General features: G+C 52.3%; 1 protein-coding gene across 1 annotated transcript; it reads right to left on the bottom strand.

The window, feature by feature from the left end:
* Positions 1 to 737: 737 nt before the first annotated feature.
* LOC127058561 (synaptotagmin-5-like) lies at positions 738 to 15280 on the bottom strand. Its single transcript, XM_050968706.1, has 5 exons — positions 15139 to 15280; positions 5233 to 6122; positions 4547 to 4712; positions 3409 to 3575; positions 738 to 2654 (listed from the first exon to the last, which is right to left on the bottom strand). The coding sequence occupies exons 1-5, from the start codon at positions 15278 to 15280 to the stop codon at positions 2493 to 2495; spliced, it is 1527 nt and encodes a 508-aa protein (XP_050824663.1). The 3' UTR covers positions 738 to 2492.
* Between the last annotated feature and the right edge of the window lie 893 nt (positions 15281 to 16173).

Genomic DNA, 16173 nt, shown 5'->3' with positions numbered 1-16173 from the left:
TAGGTCTAGGGATCAGAGCCAGGTTCTGGTTCAGCCCATTGCTGTGCTGAGGGTGCAGGTAGGCTCCCCAGTGTTTGGTGTATGAGGAGAGGCAAGTTGGCTTCCTTTTCCAGATGGGGACACACCGCAGCTCAACATCTCACAGTTAGTGCCCTGTGATTCGTTTGCTGTTAGGGGTTTATCCTGCCACCCGTCGCCGCCGCATCTCGGCCCCTTCAGTGTAAAAGCAACAGCAATTGGAAGGGAATGAAACACCTTGTGCCTCAGCTTCAATATCTTCGCATTCTGCCCTTCTCACAAGGTTGCCAACGTGGGCCTGTCTCAGGCAGGCCAGATGTGGCACAAGAACACCATTTCCCCCGGCCCATGAACCATGGCCATTTGGACCTGCAGTGATGGCAGGGCTGGAACTCCCACACCACAGCATAGGCCACGGGAGTTAAAGGTGACTTATAATAATAGAGAGCCTATGACACACAGGTTCTAAATCCAGTTAGGAGACAGCAGTGCTGCAACTACACAACGGCCACTCCTCTGTGTGTACACACACACCTACAGTCCATGTACATATACCTCCCCCAACACAACCAACAATCCGGATTATTTAACGGCACCATTCACTAGCGAGACTTGGGATTTTAATAACCAAAGCCCAGGGAAACCCTGTTAATATTGTTTTGTCATCAGTACAGTCGCATGGCAGGAATGACATCACGGAGGCAGCAACACACTTTCAGAACAAATTCCTTTTATTTGTTTAAAGGGGACAAAGTGGATGGAAAACACAAAGGTCTGAGCCAGCAACCAGATGTGAGGCTGCAGGCCTGGGCCCTGCACTATAGTGATGGCTCACTTCCTGTCTGGCATCTTGGGAGACCACCTAGCCTTTATGGAAAGCTGCTGTGTTTTAAAAATAAGTTTCCAGGCTATTACCTTACCTATTACCCTGGGGGTGAGGGGGTGTTTTCATTGACTGGGGACTGTGTTAAGTAACTGACTGCTATGGTTGCAGATTTGATAAGAGGATCTGAATGAAGAGATGTTGGGGTGATGGGTTGGCCATTGGAATAGACATAAAACTACGACTGCATTGGCAGTAACAGGCCAGCAAGCTGCGGCTGCTCTATGCCAAGCCAGCACTGCCAGCATTACCTCAGTGTTGTGCTGGAAGGGGGACCATGGCTTAACAAGGGAATCCCTCCGAAGGTTCAGTGACATCAGCGGAATCGCAGGACGCTGGGCTCTCCTGGATCCGCCTGCTGGACCTCATCCCTGCAATCTTCCTTTTTTCACCTTGTAGACCTGCTCCTCCAGCAGCAGCTCTGAACTCCAGAACTGTAGGTCCAAGTAAAGCAGGGAGGATTATGCACCAGAGGGATGCATCCCAGGGCGGCTCCAAGGTGAGACGTGCAACAGTTCGACACTCCATTATAAAACAATGAGGTGGGAGAATGGGATGGAATCTGGTATTTTATGCAGGAAGTTGGGGATAGGGAAAATGGCCTTCCAGCCCTTCCGTGACCTCTTCCTTGCCCATCCTCAAGGCACATGGGTTCCTCCTTCACAGGGACCCCACAGATCAGTGCTCGACACAGTACAGCTAGCTTGGGCTTTCTTACACAGAGATCTAGGAATCAATGCTGACATTTCATCCATGTGTGATCTGGCCGTTCTCTACGAGTGGACTGGAACAGACTGGAGGTTGTTCTGACTGCAGCATTGATCGTCCATGTTATGCTGAGCAGAATTCACAAAAATGCAGCAGGGGCCACACCCAGCCCAAAGCAGGTGTAATTCTACTGACTTCACAAGAGCATCAAGCATGGGGTAAGTGGTCATCATAACTACAGTGAAGTCAATGGTGTTGCACCTGGTTATCCTCAGGCTGGATGTGGGTCAGGACCTCCAAGGCTGTCTTAAATTTGATCACTGGTTACTGTCTTGGTTTGGGGATTGGGGACAACTCACTTTGTTGACGTGCCAGCCTGGAATCCTCCTGAGCAAGTCTGGAACACATGAAGCTTCCTCCTTCCATCTGTCCATACTCTTTCCTCTCCTCTCCATGCTCCCACTTCCCTCTGCTCCTTTCCACATCTCATGTTCCTGTGCCCACCTCCTGCCCTCCTTTCACTGCTGCGGCCAGTGCTCCCTTCCCTGGGCCAATGTCCCAGCAGCAGCCAGGAGCTGACAGCGAGGTTCTTTCCCTTTAATTGCAGACACATGCTCTCTACCTAAGATACTTAACAAGGAAAGTCTCTGGCTTGGCTTCAAGTTGCTTGCTGCTCCCCTCTCTTGGTGGCCTCGGGGCCATCCAGGGCAGCACAGAGCAGACTCGCACCACGTAGGAGACGATACTTCTGACATGACTGCAGTTCTTCAACCCAGCCACACAGCCAGCGGGAATCACCCGCTCAGGCATCAGCACTGATTTCCACATCCTGCTCCGACTGACCAGCTCCAATGAGTTACCTGCTGACTGACCATAGGGAACGTCAAGGGGAGAGACTGAAAACATCCGGCTGAATCACATGCCACCGCGCGGATTCCATGTGCCCTCGGCAGCACATCTCCTTCCAGTGAAGCAGCCCTGCCTCTGGGGCGTGGGGCCCAATCAGCACTCGGCCCAGGATGCAGCTGCGCGTATAGAGACGAGCCTTTGGGGAGGAAGGGGAAAGACAGCATGAGGCAGGGAGGAGTCAATGGGAGAAGCAGCCAGAAGGCTCAGCAAACAGCCCCTCCCCTGGAAATGCCATCCCATTCTGACAGCCCCTTGACAGCAACAAGTCCCAGCACCTCCTCCGCCAATATCACCTGTGCCAACACCCGCCATAGCCCCTTCCAAATGCCACCATGTGCCAACCCCCTACAAGTGCCAGCTGCCTTGGACAAACCCCTTAACATTCCACTGAGGAGGGACAGATAGCTAGCTCAAGGAGGGATAGCTCAGTGGTTTGAGCATTGGCCTGCTAAACCCAGGCTTGTGAGTTCAATCCTTGAGGGCCCCACTTAGGGACCTAGGGCAAATTCAATACTTGGTCCTGCTAGTGAAGGCAGGAGGCTGGACTCAATGACCTTTCAGGGTCCCTCCCAGTTCTAGGAGATAAGTAGGTATATCTCCATATATTATAGGAGCCAACCTTCCCACAGTAAAAACACTTCCCCAGGGCACTGAGTGCCTACTGGTACCAATGCCCCCGAGCATCAAACCACCTGGCTCCAACAAACCTCCTTGCATATGTCACCACCTGCTTACCAGCCTGTCCCTGCAAATGCTCCACTGTCACCTGCCTGCTCTGGAAGGAATCGGTGCCTACACTGATAAATACTGCCCCCACCCTTATGCCCTGCAGCATGCTAATACACCATCTGATGCACACAGGTTCCCACTCCCGCTCCTGTCCCTCCAACCTGCATGACAGTGAACTCCAGGCACAGCTGCTGCTCCTGGATGTCTCCTGCAGGGACGCTGAAGAGGAAAGGCGTGTTCCACACGGGGTTGTAGCCGGCTATGGACTTGGTCTCCTTCGTGTCCATGACTCGCCCGTCATAGTAAAAGTGAATGACAACGTAGTGGTCTGGGAATGGAATAGGAGAATAAGGAGACTGGCAACAGCACACGGGGTCTGCTGTGAACAGACCCAGGTTTGCTTGGACTCAGCGAGGCTCATGAGGAGGTAAGTTAGAGGCGGCTGAACAGGTGAGTCCTGTCTCCCAGAAGCTCTGCGTCAGGCCCTGGGGAGCTACCGGGACAGAATGGAGAGAGCTTTGAAGCACTGGACACTCCTATAAGAGCTGGTCAGAGGGCCCTGGGGCTTGGAAGGTCATTTAAACAAGAGAAGGCGTCTGAGCCAGCTACTCTCTTCCCTAGCAGCCTACAGCATTGGCCTGGCTAGAGGAGTCACAGCCCTTCTACCCCTGCTCCCAGGAAGGTGACGGGATCTGCCACTGCTGGGCTTGGGAAAGTGGGACGCAAAGAAGGGTTAGAACAAAGGGCAGAGAGGACCCGTGCCTGCCAATAAGGGGGTGGGGGAGAGGGAGGGCAGTCGGCTTCAGCAGTTTTACTGAGCATGCCCAGTAGAAGCCAAGGAGCAAATAGGGGGGCATGTGTCCCCTCATGCCCCCCTGCCCCCATGTGTCACCTCTGCGAGGAAAATTGGAAATCGCACAACTGTGATCCCCCCCATTCTGGATCCCTCACTTTAGCCCACATTTTCCCTGTCCTGAAAATATCTTCATTCTAACCATGGTCCCAGGGGTGTGGCCATGGGCATGCTCCTCATAGGGTTAAGTGTGTGCTGTACAGGCCATTGGGTGGGGGGCTGATAGGGCCTATAGCAGAGATGCCCAGACTCCATGGTCCAAGGGGTCTGTAACTAAGCGGCACATGTGCCATAGCAGATCCTGGGGACTTTTAAATGACACAGCTGTATGTTCTACAACAGGAATACTATTACCGGTGCCACCAAAGTCCTTCCTGCTGCCGAGGCCTATTGAACCTGGTCTGCCCCTCAGCCTTGTTGGAGGGGTTCCCTCTGCACCTCCCTACCTGGTGTCCCTGGCATGCGGGTGAGCCGGCCCAGATTCTCTGCCTTGCGGACCAGCACCTTGATACGATTGGCCAGAACCTGGTACTGGAGAAGAATGAAGAGCTGGCCCAGGGACGTGGACTGGGAGCACGCAGCTCCGTAGCTCATGTCCTGAGTGCTGAGACACTGAAACAACATGGACAGCAGGAGACAATGAAACACCCACCAATCTCACCTCCTCCCCCCAGCCTCCAGGGCACCTAGCAGCCACTGAGACAGAAACAAAGGTCAGGCCCATCCAGGAGCTTCAGGATGGAAAGTTCTTCACATTCTTACCACAGCCAAAGGATTTCCCACCCACTTACCCCCATCACATATGCCCTCCCACCCAGCTGCTCTCCTTCCAGCTAAGGCTGACTTTGCTTCACTCTGAGCTAAAGGAGGATCTTTTTGGACCTGTGGCCCTTACAGGATGCATGATCAGACATGAGCGGGTCTGGTATCCCATCTAGCAGAGGGAAGTGGTGTTACACCCAGTCCTCACTTGCCCTGTGAGGGGAATTCCACTGAATGACACAGAGGTTCTGTAATGAAAAAGTCCTCCCCTTGCATCCGTACGGGTGGACCTTTAAGTCTCTGGGGCCCTCGGGACCTCAGCCAGCACTATCCCCACTGGGTACAATTAGTTCAGTGACCCAGTCCTGACCTTTTTGAGTTTGGTTTTGGTGGCTGACAGCTCCCGGGTGTAGCTGGAGGCCGCCTCGGTGTTCCAAGTAACCTGGGCACACGGGAACATCACTTCCCCAATAAAGGAGTCCCTGAAGCTGCGAAACTCCTTCACATAGACAGCGAAGCGCAGGGTGAAGCCCCTCAGCTCCTCCAGGTGGTAGCGGCCGAACTGGAACTGCTCTCGGAACTCGGGGTTGAGGCTCTTCCTGCGCACAGCTGTGCGCTGGGGCTCGATGAACTTGGGGAGCAGGTACACTTTGACATAGGAGTCCCGGCTGCTTCGAAAGCTCTTGGGCAGGTGGGACACGCTGATCACCGTCACAGTGAGCGTGGCCTCAGGCTGGGAGTAGAACAGGATGAAGTGGAGTTGGGGCCGTTGCTTGGGGCTGGCGCTGGCGCTGGAGAGGCTCCCTGGCATGGTGGATGACTGGCGGATGCTGGCTCCCAGAACAGGACGAGTCAGGAGGCTGCTCTTGTCAGTCTCCCCAAAGATGATGGACCGACGCTCCCAGCCCGGCTCTGTCTTGGAGAACAGGCCAAGCTTCTGGGAGAAAGGGATGCTGGGTAAAGAGGCCCTCCCATGCAACATGCTCCGTGGCAGGCTGCCAGCTCCAGGAGAATCCAGCGAGTCATTCCCTGCACATTCTAGCACCTCTCCCTCTAGCTCCACATACTGTTGCTGGATGGGCACGGTGGCGGTCTGGGAAGGCAGAGCAGGCCCCAGCTCCACCAGAGTGTTGGTCGGTGCCTGCTCTTTCCTGTTGCTCTTGTTGCGCCTCTCGTTTCGACGCCAGCATAAGGCACAGCCCAGGAGAAGGCAGAAGCACAGAAGAGCCAGCCCCACTCCGAGGAGCATCTGCAAATGCACTAAATGGAGCAGAGAAGAATTAAGCATGAGTATATGAAGGGGGCTGCAGGTAGCAGAGCTCCCATGTGACCAGAAGGCATCTGGCAGAAGGTGCCTGGCCAGTGGGTAGGAAATGTGATTAAGATGTAGCAGTTTGTACCTGTGTTCTACGACAATGGGCCTATTAAAAATGCTGCAGCTAGACTGACTGAGCAGGTACCTCCTTCAGCTCATCAGAAATCAGGAGTTCACATCACTACTCCAAGGACGAAGTGATCAGAATCGTCCCTTATAATAATAATAATACCCAGCTATTCTCAGAGGTGGTCAGTATCAGGACCCCCATTTTACAGATTAGTAAACTGAGGCACAGGGTGATGAAGAGCCCAAGGTCACTCAGCAAGCCAGTGTCAGAGCCAGGTATAGAACCTAGGTCCCAGTCCAACTCTCTATGATCTTAAGATCTATGAACCAATAGGTTGATGACAAATGAATCTTGGCAATCACCAGCAACTGCACAGCAGTCAAAATCCAGATACACACTCACACCCCAGGAACAGTCAGAGCCAGTGGTTCAATTCTGTGCTGTTACTAAACCAAACCTGTCAGGCCCTCTCTCATCACCGCACAGGACGTGCCTGGCAAGATTACTGTGTAATATCGAGTGATAAGAGAAAGGAACAGGGTCAGAGAGCTGTGCTGGGGGTGTCAGCATCTGCAGAGCTCCATTCTCTCTGAGCACCGTTCCCGAGCGGAGCTGGAATTATTACATCAGATCAACATATCCGTCGCAAGGCTAAAATAAATCCAGCCTCACCCTAAACAAGATAACGGCCATGGAAAAAAACCTCCTCTTATCAGCCCCACAGCCGAGTTGACGCACTGTTTATGTAAGACACATGATTGACGCCAGTCAAACACCCAGGGGAAAAAACAGAATCCTCTCTTCAGCCTCCTTTCCCGGTCAGTGGGTCTGAGGCTTCGTTAACAGCCATGGGGTGACCCCACACGTGCTAGAGGAAGGGCAAACAGCCTGGAAGTGGAGGTGCCCTGAGGCAGACAGTAGTTGGTGGTGTGGCAGTGGCATGCGGCACTGCAAACACTGCATGCATGGTAAGATCATGATGGTAAACTCAACCTTGACATTCTTCCCTGACTCTCAAGGTTCCCTCAGTGCCCCAGCGATTTCCCATCCTGCACTCACCCCACAATGATGCTGTCCATGCCAGCCTAGGAGAGCTAGATGTGGCTCCCCTCACTACCCATCCACACCTGTCTTACTGTAAGTCAGCCAGTGGAACTGCCACATGAGACACCTCCTCCCACCCCCAGTAATTGAGCATGATGGCCCCAAGCTCCTCCCTATGACTGCAGGGCCAAGAGTGAAGGAACATGTTGACATCTCGATCTCAAAGCCTGGCATGGGAAGCAGGTTGCAGTAGCACTTGAGGGCCAGAGCTAATCCACCTTGGATGCCATGGTAGATCTGGATCAGTAGGTTCATTGGGGCAACCAGGGTGTCAAAAGTCACCAAGCTTCCAATCCCATATGTGGAGGACAGGGGACAATCTGCCCTAAATATTTAAGGCAGTTCCCATGCTGTTGACTTCCAGCCAGTTTCCGAACGGGGATGGAAACTTAGATCTTTTTAGTCCTTTAGTTCTAGTACATTATTTGTTTCTTTACCAGCACTAACTCGGAAATTTTGAATCAGAGAACAAAATGGATGCCAGGATTGATTTATGGAGTTGGATGATCTCTTGGGCATAGGGATGGAGTAACATAGGGTTAAGGCAAAGTGAAAGATGCCTGCATGAAAAATAAGGAGACTGCTGCCCTCCCGGTCTGAGGAGACTGGGTGTCCATTCAGGCCTTGGGGAGGAGACTGAACATAGTCCATCCAGGCATTTCTCTCATATCCCTTCCCAGCAATGGACTCAGGCTGAGGACTATCTAAGGGGTTTGTGTAGCATCCCAGGATGCCTAAAGCAAGGCCTATAGTTTCAAACTTGAGTGGCTAAAATTTGATTCAGAAAAAAAAGCCTGATCTGAAGAAGTGCCACGTATCCAGAGACCTTGTACACTTCAGTGAGAGCTGCAGGTGTGCTACGCCGCTCAAAAATCAGCCCAGATTTGTATCTAAGAGCCTATGTATGGATTTAGAGGCCCTGTCTTTAGGTTCCCAAGTTGGAAAATTTTGGCCAGAATCCAACAGAGATTCTATTCAGCTCAGCCGACAATGTTCCCTGGGCTCAGTGCCAACAAGCCCCGATCTAAGTGACAGAGGAGGGGTCAGTCCATGGCGTTCCATCTGCAGCATGACTCAGAGCAGCTGCATTATGGCTGGTTTGCATCTCAGCAGCCTGCAGGAGCAGGGGCGAGGGGGAAGAACTTGGGCATCACAGTGCAATGGGGCAGGATGGGGAGCAGAAACCAGGATTGTGAAGATGTGCATTGTGACAGACCCAGGCCAGTGGAGTACAGGAGTCTGGTAGAGGGCAAATATACTTGTCACTTTGTTCCCTGAGTGTCCAGAGCACGGACTGCACTAGAGTAACCAGGAACTTGCTAGAACCAATTAAGGCAGACAGGTTGATTAGAACACCTGCAGCCAATCAAGGCAGGCTAATCAGGGCACCTGGGTTTAAAAAGGAGCTCACTCCAGTCAGGTGGGGAGGAGCCAGAGGAGAGGAAGTGCGTGTGAGGAGTTGGGAGCAAGAGGCACAAGGAGCTGAGAGTGAGAGGGTGTGCTGCTGGAGGACTGAGGAGTACAAGTGTTATCAGACCCCAGGAGGAAGGTCCTGTGGTGAGGATAAAGAAGGTGTTTGGAGGAGGCCATGGGGAAGTAGCCCAGGGAGTTGTAGCTGTCATGCAGCTGTTACAAGAGGCACTATGGACAGCTGCAATCCACAGGGCCCTGGGCTGGAACCCGGAGTAGAGGGAGGGCCCGGGTTCCCCCCAAACCTCCCAACTCCTGATCAGACATAGGAGGAGTTGATCCAGACTGTGGGGAAGATCACTGAGGTGAGCAAATCTGCCAATAAGTGCAGGATCCACCAAGGTAGAGGAGGAACTTTGTCACAACTGGTGTCAAAAGTGGGATTCTGGTGTGTACAGCGCGGCAGAAGAAGTAGTAGAGGGTTTATTTTTTTTCTTTCACCGCAGTGGATGACTTAGTATGGGCATTGATACAAGCTACAGCAGCCCAGCAGGAGGTTACCCATGTCCAGGCAGCTGCCTAACAGGAGGCAGTGCGGCTGCAGCAAGAGACTAATCGCCTGCTGATGGACCAGGCTCCTCAAGACTGAGCTATGTTGCGAGAACTGGTAAACCAGGTAAAGACCTTTACAGAGCTGAATCACGGCCATGATAGGACGCAGATCATACGGGCCAGCCATTGGCTGCAGAAAATGACATGGGAGGATGATGTAGAGGGATAGCTTCTGGCCTTTGAGAAGACAGCCCTGCGGGAGGCCTGGCCTCGAGATCAGTGGTCTGGCATCCTTGCCCCATTCCTGTGTGGGGAGGCCCAGAAGGCTTACTATGATCTGCCTGAAGAGGCTACAGCAGACTACTCCCAGCTGAAAGCAGAGATCCTGGCCAGACCTGGGGTAACAACTGCAGTGCGGGCCCAGCGGTATCACGAGTGGAGGTACCAGGAAAACAAAACCCCACGGTCCCAATTGTATGACTTCATCCATCTCGCACAAAAGTGGTTGTGAACGGAGTTCCTGGAGTCCAGAAGAGATACTAGAGGTTCTGGTCATCGACCGATACATGAAGGGACTACCACCAGACCTTCGTGCCTGGGTAAGCCAGAACGAACCCTCCACCTAAGATGAGGTTGTTGCACTGGTAGAAAGGCGAAGGACAGCAGGGGAACTGACCCGACCAGTTAAGGAAGAGGCACCCTGGGTTAAACTAGCAGCACTAAGCCCTAGAGCTTGAGTGACAGGGCCACCAGAAGAGCCCAGGTGGAAAAAGAGAGGGACTGAAGGCTCATCAGAAGCCACAAAGAGTCGGAGCACTGAGAGAGAAGAGGATCATGATGTTAGACTGCCCAAAACAAGAGACCGGGGAAGGCCTAGGGCTCCATACAGATCTTATGCCTGCGGGGAGTAGGGACATATAGCTGCACAGTGTCCCAATGCTGAGGAGCAGATGCAGTGTAATCTGGGGAACTGGGCAGACACATGCTCCCTAATCCACTTTGTGGGGGTCTCACTAACCCCACATATGTACACCAGAGCAGTAAAGCTAAATGGGGTAGAGACCACGGCACTGGTTGATTCGGAGAGTGCTATCACGCTTGTCTCGGGGAAGCTCGTGAAGTGTAGTCAGCTGCTGTGGGCTAAGCGTACAGGGATAACATGCGTCCATGGGACAGTTGGTTATTTCCCCACTATCCCAGTAAAACTCGAGATTCAGGGGAACACTACTGAGGTAGCAGCAGGTGTAGTCCCTAAACTCCCATACCCAGTGCTTATAGGGAGGGACTTCCCAGGGTTTGGAAACTTACTCCCAGTAGGAGGATTGGAGGAAAAGGGGAACCCTGAAGTTAGTGAGGCCTCCATAGTAGACTGTCAACCTCCAGTTTTCTCTGAAATATCCTGAGATTTATTTTCCATTCCCAGACAGGGTAGAAAGTCAAAAAGGGAAAGGAGGGCAGCTAAAGCCTTGGGAATCCGAATACTGACTCAAAGCCAGCGAGTCACTCTCGTAGGTAGGTGGACCCGAGCAGCTGAAAAGGAGGCCACCCACAAGGGAGAAGAACCCGAGTCTGACCCCCTCCGTAACGCTTCTGAACCAGTAGAGGCAACAGAGACTGCGCCCCTAGATCTCGGGCAGATTAGCCCTGGGAGAGGAATTTTTGGACGGGACCAGGCCGAAGACCCAAGGTACAACAACATTAGGAAAGAGGTGACTGAAATAGATGGGGTCCCCGTGGAAGGGAAAACCCAGGGACCAGGACCCTACTTCATAACGAAGAAGAATCTCTTATATCAGGTTGAACCAGTACAGGGGCAGAAGATACAGCAGATCCTAGTACCTCAAAATCACCAGAATGCTGTATTAAGTCTTGCTCATAGTCATCTTTTTGGGGGGCATTTGGGGTAGAGAAGACCCTGGCACGAGTCCTACGATGGTTCTTCTGGCCCGGAGTACATGAAGAAGTGCGGAGGTACGGTGCGTCCTGCCCAGAGTGTCAGCTACATAGTCCCCTTCCCCACCTAAGGGCACCTTTAGTACCCCTTCCCATCATAGAGGCCCCTTTGAGCAAATAGCCATGGACCTAGTGGGACCCCTGGTGAAGACGGCTCGGGGCCACCAATATATACTTGTTGTTTTGAACTATGCTACTCGTTACCCAGAAGCCGTCCCGCTGCGGAACACAGCCTCTAAAACGATAGCCAAAGAGCTGGTGGGGATCTTTGCCCGAGTGGGGCTACCAAAGGAGATATTAACAGACCAAGGAACCCCATTTATGTCAAAACTAATGAAGGACCTCTGTACGCTGCTCCATATACATACCCTGAGAACTTCAATCTACCATCCGCAGACTGATGGGTTGGTAGAAAGATTTAACCGAACCGTGAAGGCTCTGATAAGGAAGGTGGTAAGTCGGGACGGGAAGGATTGGGACACCCTACTACCCTACCTTATGTTCACTATCTGGGAGGTACCTCAGGCCTCAACTGGGTTTTCCCCCTTCGAGTTATTATACGGCGTCACCCCCATGGCATACTAGACATCGCCAAAGAGATCTGGGAAGAGGAACCCAATGAGGGGAGAAATATAATAGAACATGTAATACAGATGCGAGACCGGATAGCCTGTGTCACCCCTATTGTACGGGAACATTTGGAAAAGGCCCAGGAGGCCCAGAGAACCTATTACAATCACCGGGCAAAAGTCCGACAGATCCAACCAAGGGACTGGGTGATGGTGTTGGTACCCACGGCAGAAAGCAAGCTTCTGGTCCAGTGGCAGGGGCCCTATGAGGTGGTTGAACCCGTGGGAGAAGTAACCTACAAGGTGTGGCAGCCAGGACGCTGAAAACAGATTTATCACATCAACCTTCTGAAACCCTGGCATGCACAAGAGGCATGCATAACTGTCCAAAAAGACCTAACCCAGGAAAACAAGCCTTCCAAACAGGTGAGAGTATCTCCTGATTTAACACCAGACCAGAAGAATGAGGTGTCTGAGATGATTTTCTGGAACCAAGATGTGTTCTCGACAAAACCAGGTCGAACAGCCGAGACGTATCACCACATCGTCACGAACCTTGGGGCCAGAATAACAATGAGGCCCTATCGGGTGCCAGCGGCCAAAAGAGAGGAAATAAAAGCAGAAGTAAAAAAAATGCTGGAGTTGGGGATCATCGAAGAATCCCACAGTCAGTGGTCCAGCCCAATCGTGCTGGTGCCCAAACCTGATGGCACTACAAAGTTTTGCAATGACTTCCGGCGACTAAAGGAAGTATCCCATTTTGACGCGTACCCCATACCTCACATAGATAAACTAGTGGACTGTCTGGGTAATGCCCAGTACTTGACTACTCTAGACTTGACAAAGGGGTACTGGCAGATTCCCCTTGCGGAAGACGCAAAGGAAAAGACTGCGTTCTCTACACCAGAGGGTCTTTTTCAATATACTGTCCTCCCTTTTGGACTACATGGGGCCCCAGCTACTTTCCAGCGCATCACGGACAAGCTATTATGCCTGCATAACAGTTATGCTGCTGCCTACTTGGACGATGTGGTCATTCATACCCTAGACTAAGAAACTCACCTAGAGAAGGTGGAGGCAGTCCTTGGTACCTTCAGGCGAGCTGGCCTTACAGCAAACCCTGCCAAGTGTGCTGTAGGGTTTACTGAGGCCAAATATCTTGGCTACATTGTGGGAAAAGGTCTGGTAAAACCCCAAGTGAACAAGTTGGAGGCCATTCAAAATTGGCCTCGACCATGTCGCAAGAAACAAGTCCAGGCATTCCTAGGTGTAGTGGGGCATTACCGACGATTTATCCCCCACTTTGCCACAAGGGCAAGCCCCCTGACTGACCTAGTAAAAGCCCGTGAACCTGATCTGGTAAGGTGGTCTGACGCAGCAGAGGAAGCATTCACAGACCTAAGGACTGCCCTCTGCAGTAACCCTGTACTAATAGCCCCTGATTTCACCAAGGAATTTATCCTGCAGACAGATGCATCGGAAGTAGTGTTGGGGGCCATTCTACCACAGATGGCTGGGGAGGAGGAACACCCAATTCTCTACCTCAGTAGGAAACTCCTTCCAAGGGAACAAAAATATGCAGTGGTGGAGAGGGAGTGCCTTGCCGTAAAATGGGCTATGGAAGCATTGCACTACTACTTGCTTGGGTGCAGATTTGTCCTCGTGACCGACCATGCCCCTCTTCAATGGATGCAATGGAACAAGGAAAAGAACACAAGGGTGACTAGGTGGTTCTTATCCCTCCAACTTTTCCAGTTCCATGTGCAACACAGAGCAGGGAGCCATCATGGCAATGCCGATGGCTTGTCACGTGTGCACTGTCTGGTATCCCAAGCTGCCCAACCCTTTGGTGTTGAGCAGGGGGGAGGGATATGTGACAGACCCAAACCAGTGGGGTACAGGAGTCTGGTAAAGGGCAAATATACTGGTCACTGGGTGAGTAGTTTTCTGTTCCCTGAGTGACCAGAGCAGGGTCTGCACTAGAGTAGTCAGGAACTTGCTAGAACCAATTAAGGCAGACAGGCTGATTAGAACACCTGCAGCCAATCAAGGCAGGCTAATCAGGGCATCTGGGTTTTAAAAGGAGCTCACTCCAGTCAGGTGAGGAGGAGCTAGAGGAGAGGAAGTGCATGTGAGGAGCTGGGAGCAAGAGGCACAAGGAGCTGAGAGTGAGAGGGTGTGCTGCTGGAGGACTAGGGAGTACAAGTGTTATCAGACACCAGGAGGAAGGTCCTGTGGTGAGGATAAAGAAGGTGTTTGGAGGAAGCTATGGGGAAGTAGCCCAGGGAGTTGTACCTGTCATGTAGCTGTTACAGGAGGCACTATACACAGCTGCAATCCACAGGGCCCTGGGCTGGAACCCAGAATAGAGGGCAGGCCCGGGTTCCCCCTAAACCTCCCAACTCCTGATCAGACACAGGAGGAGTTGATCCAGACTGTGGGGAAGATCACTGAGGTGAGCAAATCTGCCAATAAGCGCAGGATCCACCAAGGTAGAGGAGGAACTTTGTCACAGCATGCAGTTCCTTCCTAGCGCTCAGCAGTGCTGCACGACAGAGTTCTCATCTCATCTTGGGGAGCTCAGAGTCCCTACTTTATAAACCAGCGTAATGCAGAGAGCTTGGAAAGCCCCTGGAGTAGAGGTAACTGACAGTGCCGGGGGAATCCCAGCCCATCCGAATCAGCCACGGTAGAGCTCAATGCACCCTTGTGCTAGGCATTTGGGCTGTGCCATGATGATGTCATATGGATACAACTACTTTGCCATTTGGCCAGGTTTCCAAGCTCCTCTCCAATACCTAACCACTGGGCTATCTCCCTGCTCCTTTTAGACTGCAAGCTCTCTGGGGCAGGCCCCACCTGCCATCCCTGTCTCGAGCACATGCTGGGCCTCCGTAGAACTAGACATGGGCACTCTATAAATAACTGATGAAGTCATGAGCCCGGAGGAGCCTGTTCCCCAGGGCCTGTCCCCAGAGCACGTCCAGGAGTGTGATTTCACATTTTAAAACGCTTTTGCGATTAATGCCCAGCTGCAAACGTCTTCTGATTTATTAGCTCATGCGGGAGCGACCGATGACTTTCCTCTCACTACTGGGAGGGTGGCAATGGATAAGGGAGTGAGAAGGAAGGGATAAAAACAGGATTATCCAAACACCTGTGTCCAGCTGTAGGTCATAAGGAACAAAGTCCCACTCCCCCATACAAACAGATCTAACAGACTAGAGAGCTATGTGGCAAGAGACAAGATACAAAATCCATGTACCCAGGGAAGGGAGGGGTGGGGGAAGGAAATAGACCAACCGTGCTGATGTTTGTTGAGCTGGACTTGGATGAACAGCCAGAGGAAGAGGATAGCCACCACCTCTTCTATCATTCCTTTGCAGAAGAAGATGATGGACTGGCAAAGGGTGAGAGCTGGGTGTTCAGGATCCATGTATGCCATCCTACTGGCTGCAGAGAGCAGGAGCGGAGCAGGAGCTCTCTAGCTGGTTGTGGGAGCTGTGGTACCAGCCTGCAGCAGAGCCATCAGGCAGAGAGTAGATCCCAAAGGCTAAGGGAGAAGCTCGTAGACTGGGTTCCCATTTCAGGGGAATTGCTTTCCTCCTGCTGAAGATTTCTGCCCTGGTAAAGCGTCCTCAGGGCCTTGGCTGAGAGGAGGACACAGTCCAGCCTGCCTGTGTGCTAAAAGCCAGAGCAGCAGAGTTCACCAGCAGAGCCCATGCTTTGCCAGCTCCTAGTGGGACCCAGCAGGCAGACGGTGTGAAAGCACAGCCCTAATCAGCCAGCAGGCTGCCGGCTATCCAGCAGCCCCAGAGACCACCCGCCAGTGCAGATGTCAGTGGCCCTCTTTAAATAGTTCCAGGGACAGAGGCAGAAGGCAGGGAGTCAACTCAGTTGCTGTTAATAATCAGTATGGCTTCTGCTCCAGTCAGCCCAATCCAGAGCCCTCCTCCCTGCTAAGGCCCTGCCACTTCACATCAGCAGCGACAGGCTAGCCAAGCAGAACACAGTAATTCAAACAAGGTCAGCTGGTACAACATGAGCAGCCAGGGGATCGGTGCCCCATCGTGCTAAGAGCTGCACATAAACAAACAGAGCAGGGTGGAGCCCCTACCCCAGAGAACTTCTGAGCCAATTTAAGACACATGGCAGGGGGGAAGGGAAGGAGGGAGCATGCACTGTGAGGAACAGGAAGGACAGTGAGGGCAAGAGACATTGGTGTGATATGACATCACAGATTAGTTACATTCATGTTTGTACTACATGTAACTTGTTACATACATGTAACTAGTCTATGACTTACTGCTGCTATCTTCGAGTTCTCATAGACTCATA

Source organism: Gopherus flavomarginatus, chromosome 9 (assembly GCF_025201925.1).
Source record: "Gopherus flavomarginatus isolate rGopFla2 chromosome 9, rGopFla2.mat.asm, whole genome shotgun sequence".
Classification (NCBI taxonomy): Eukaryota; Metazoa; Chordata; order Testudines; family Testudinidae; genus Gopherus; species Gopherus flavomarginatus.
This window is presented reverse-complemented; position numbering and strand designations above follow the sequence as displayed.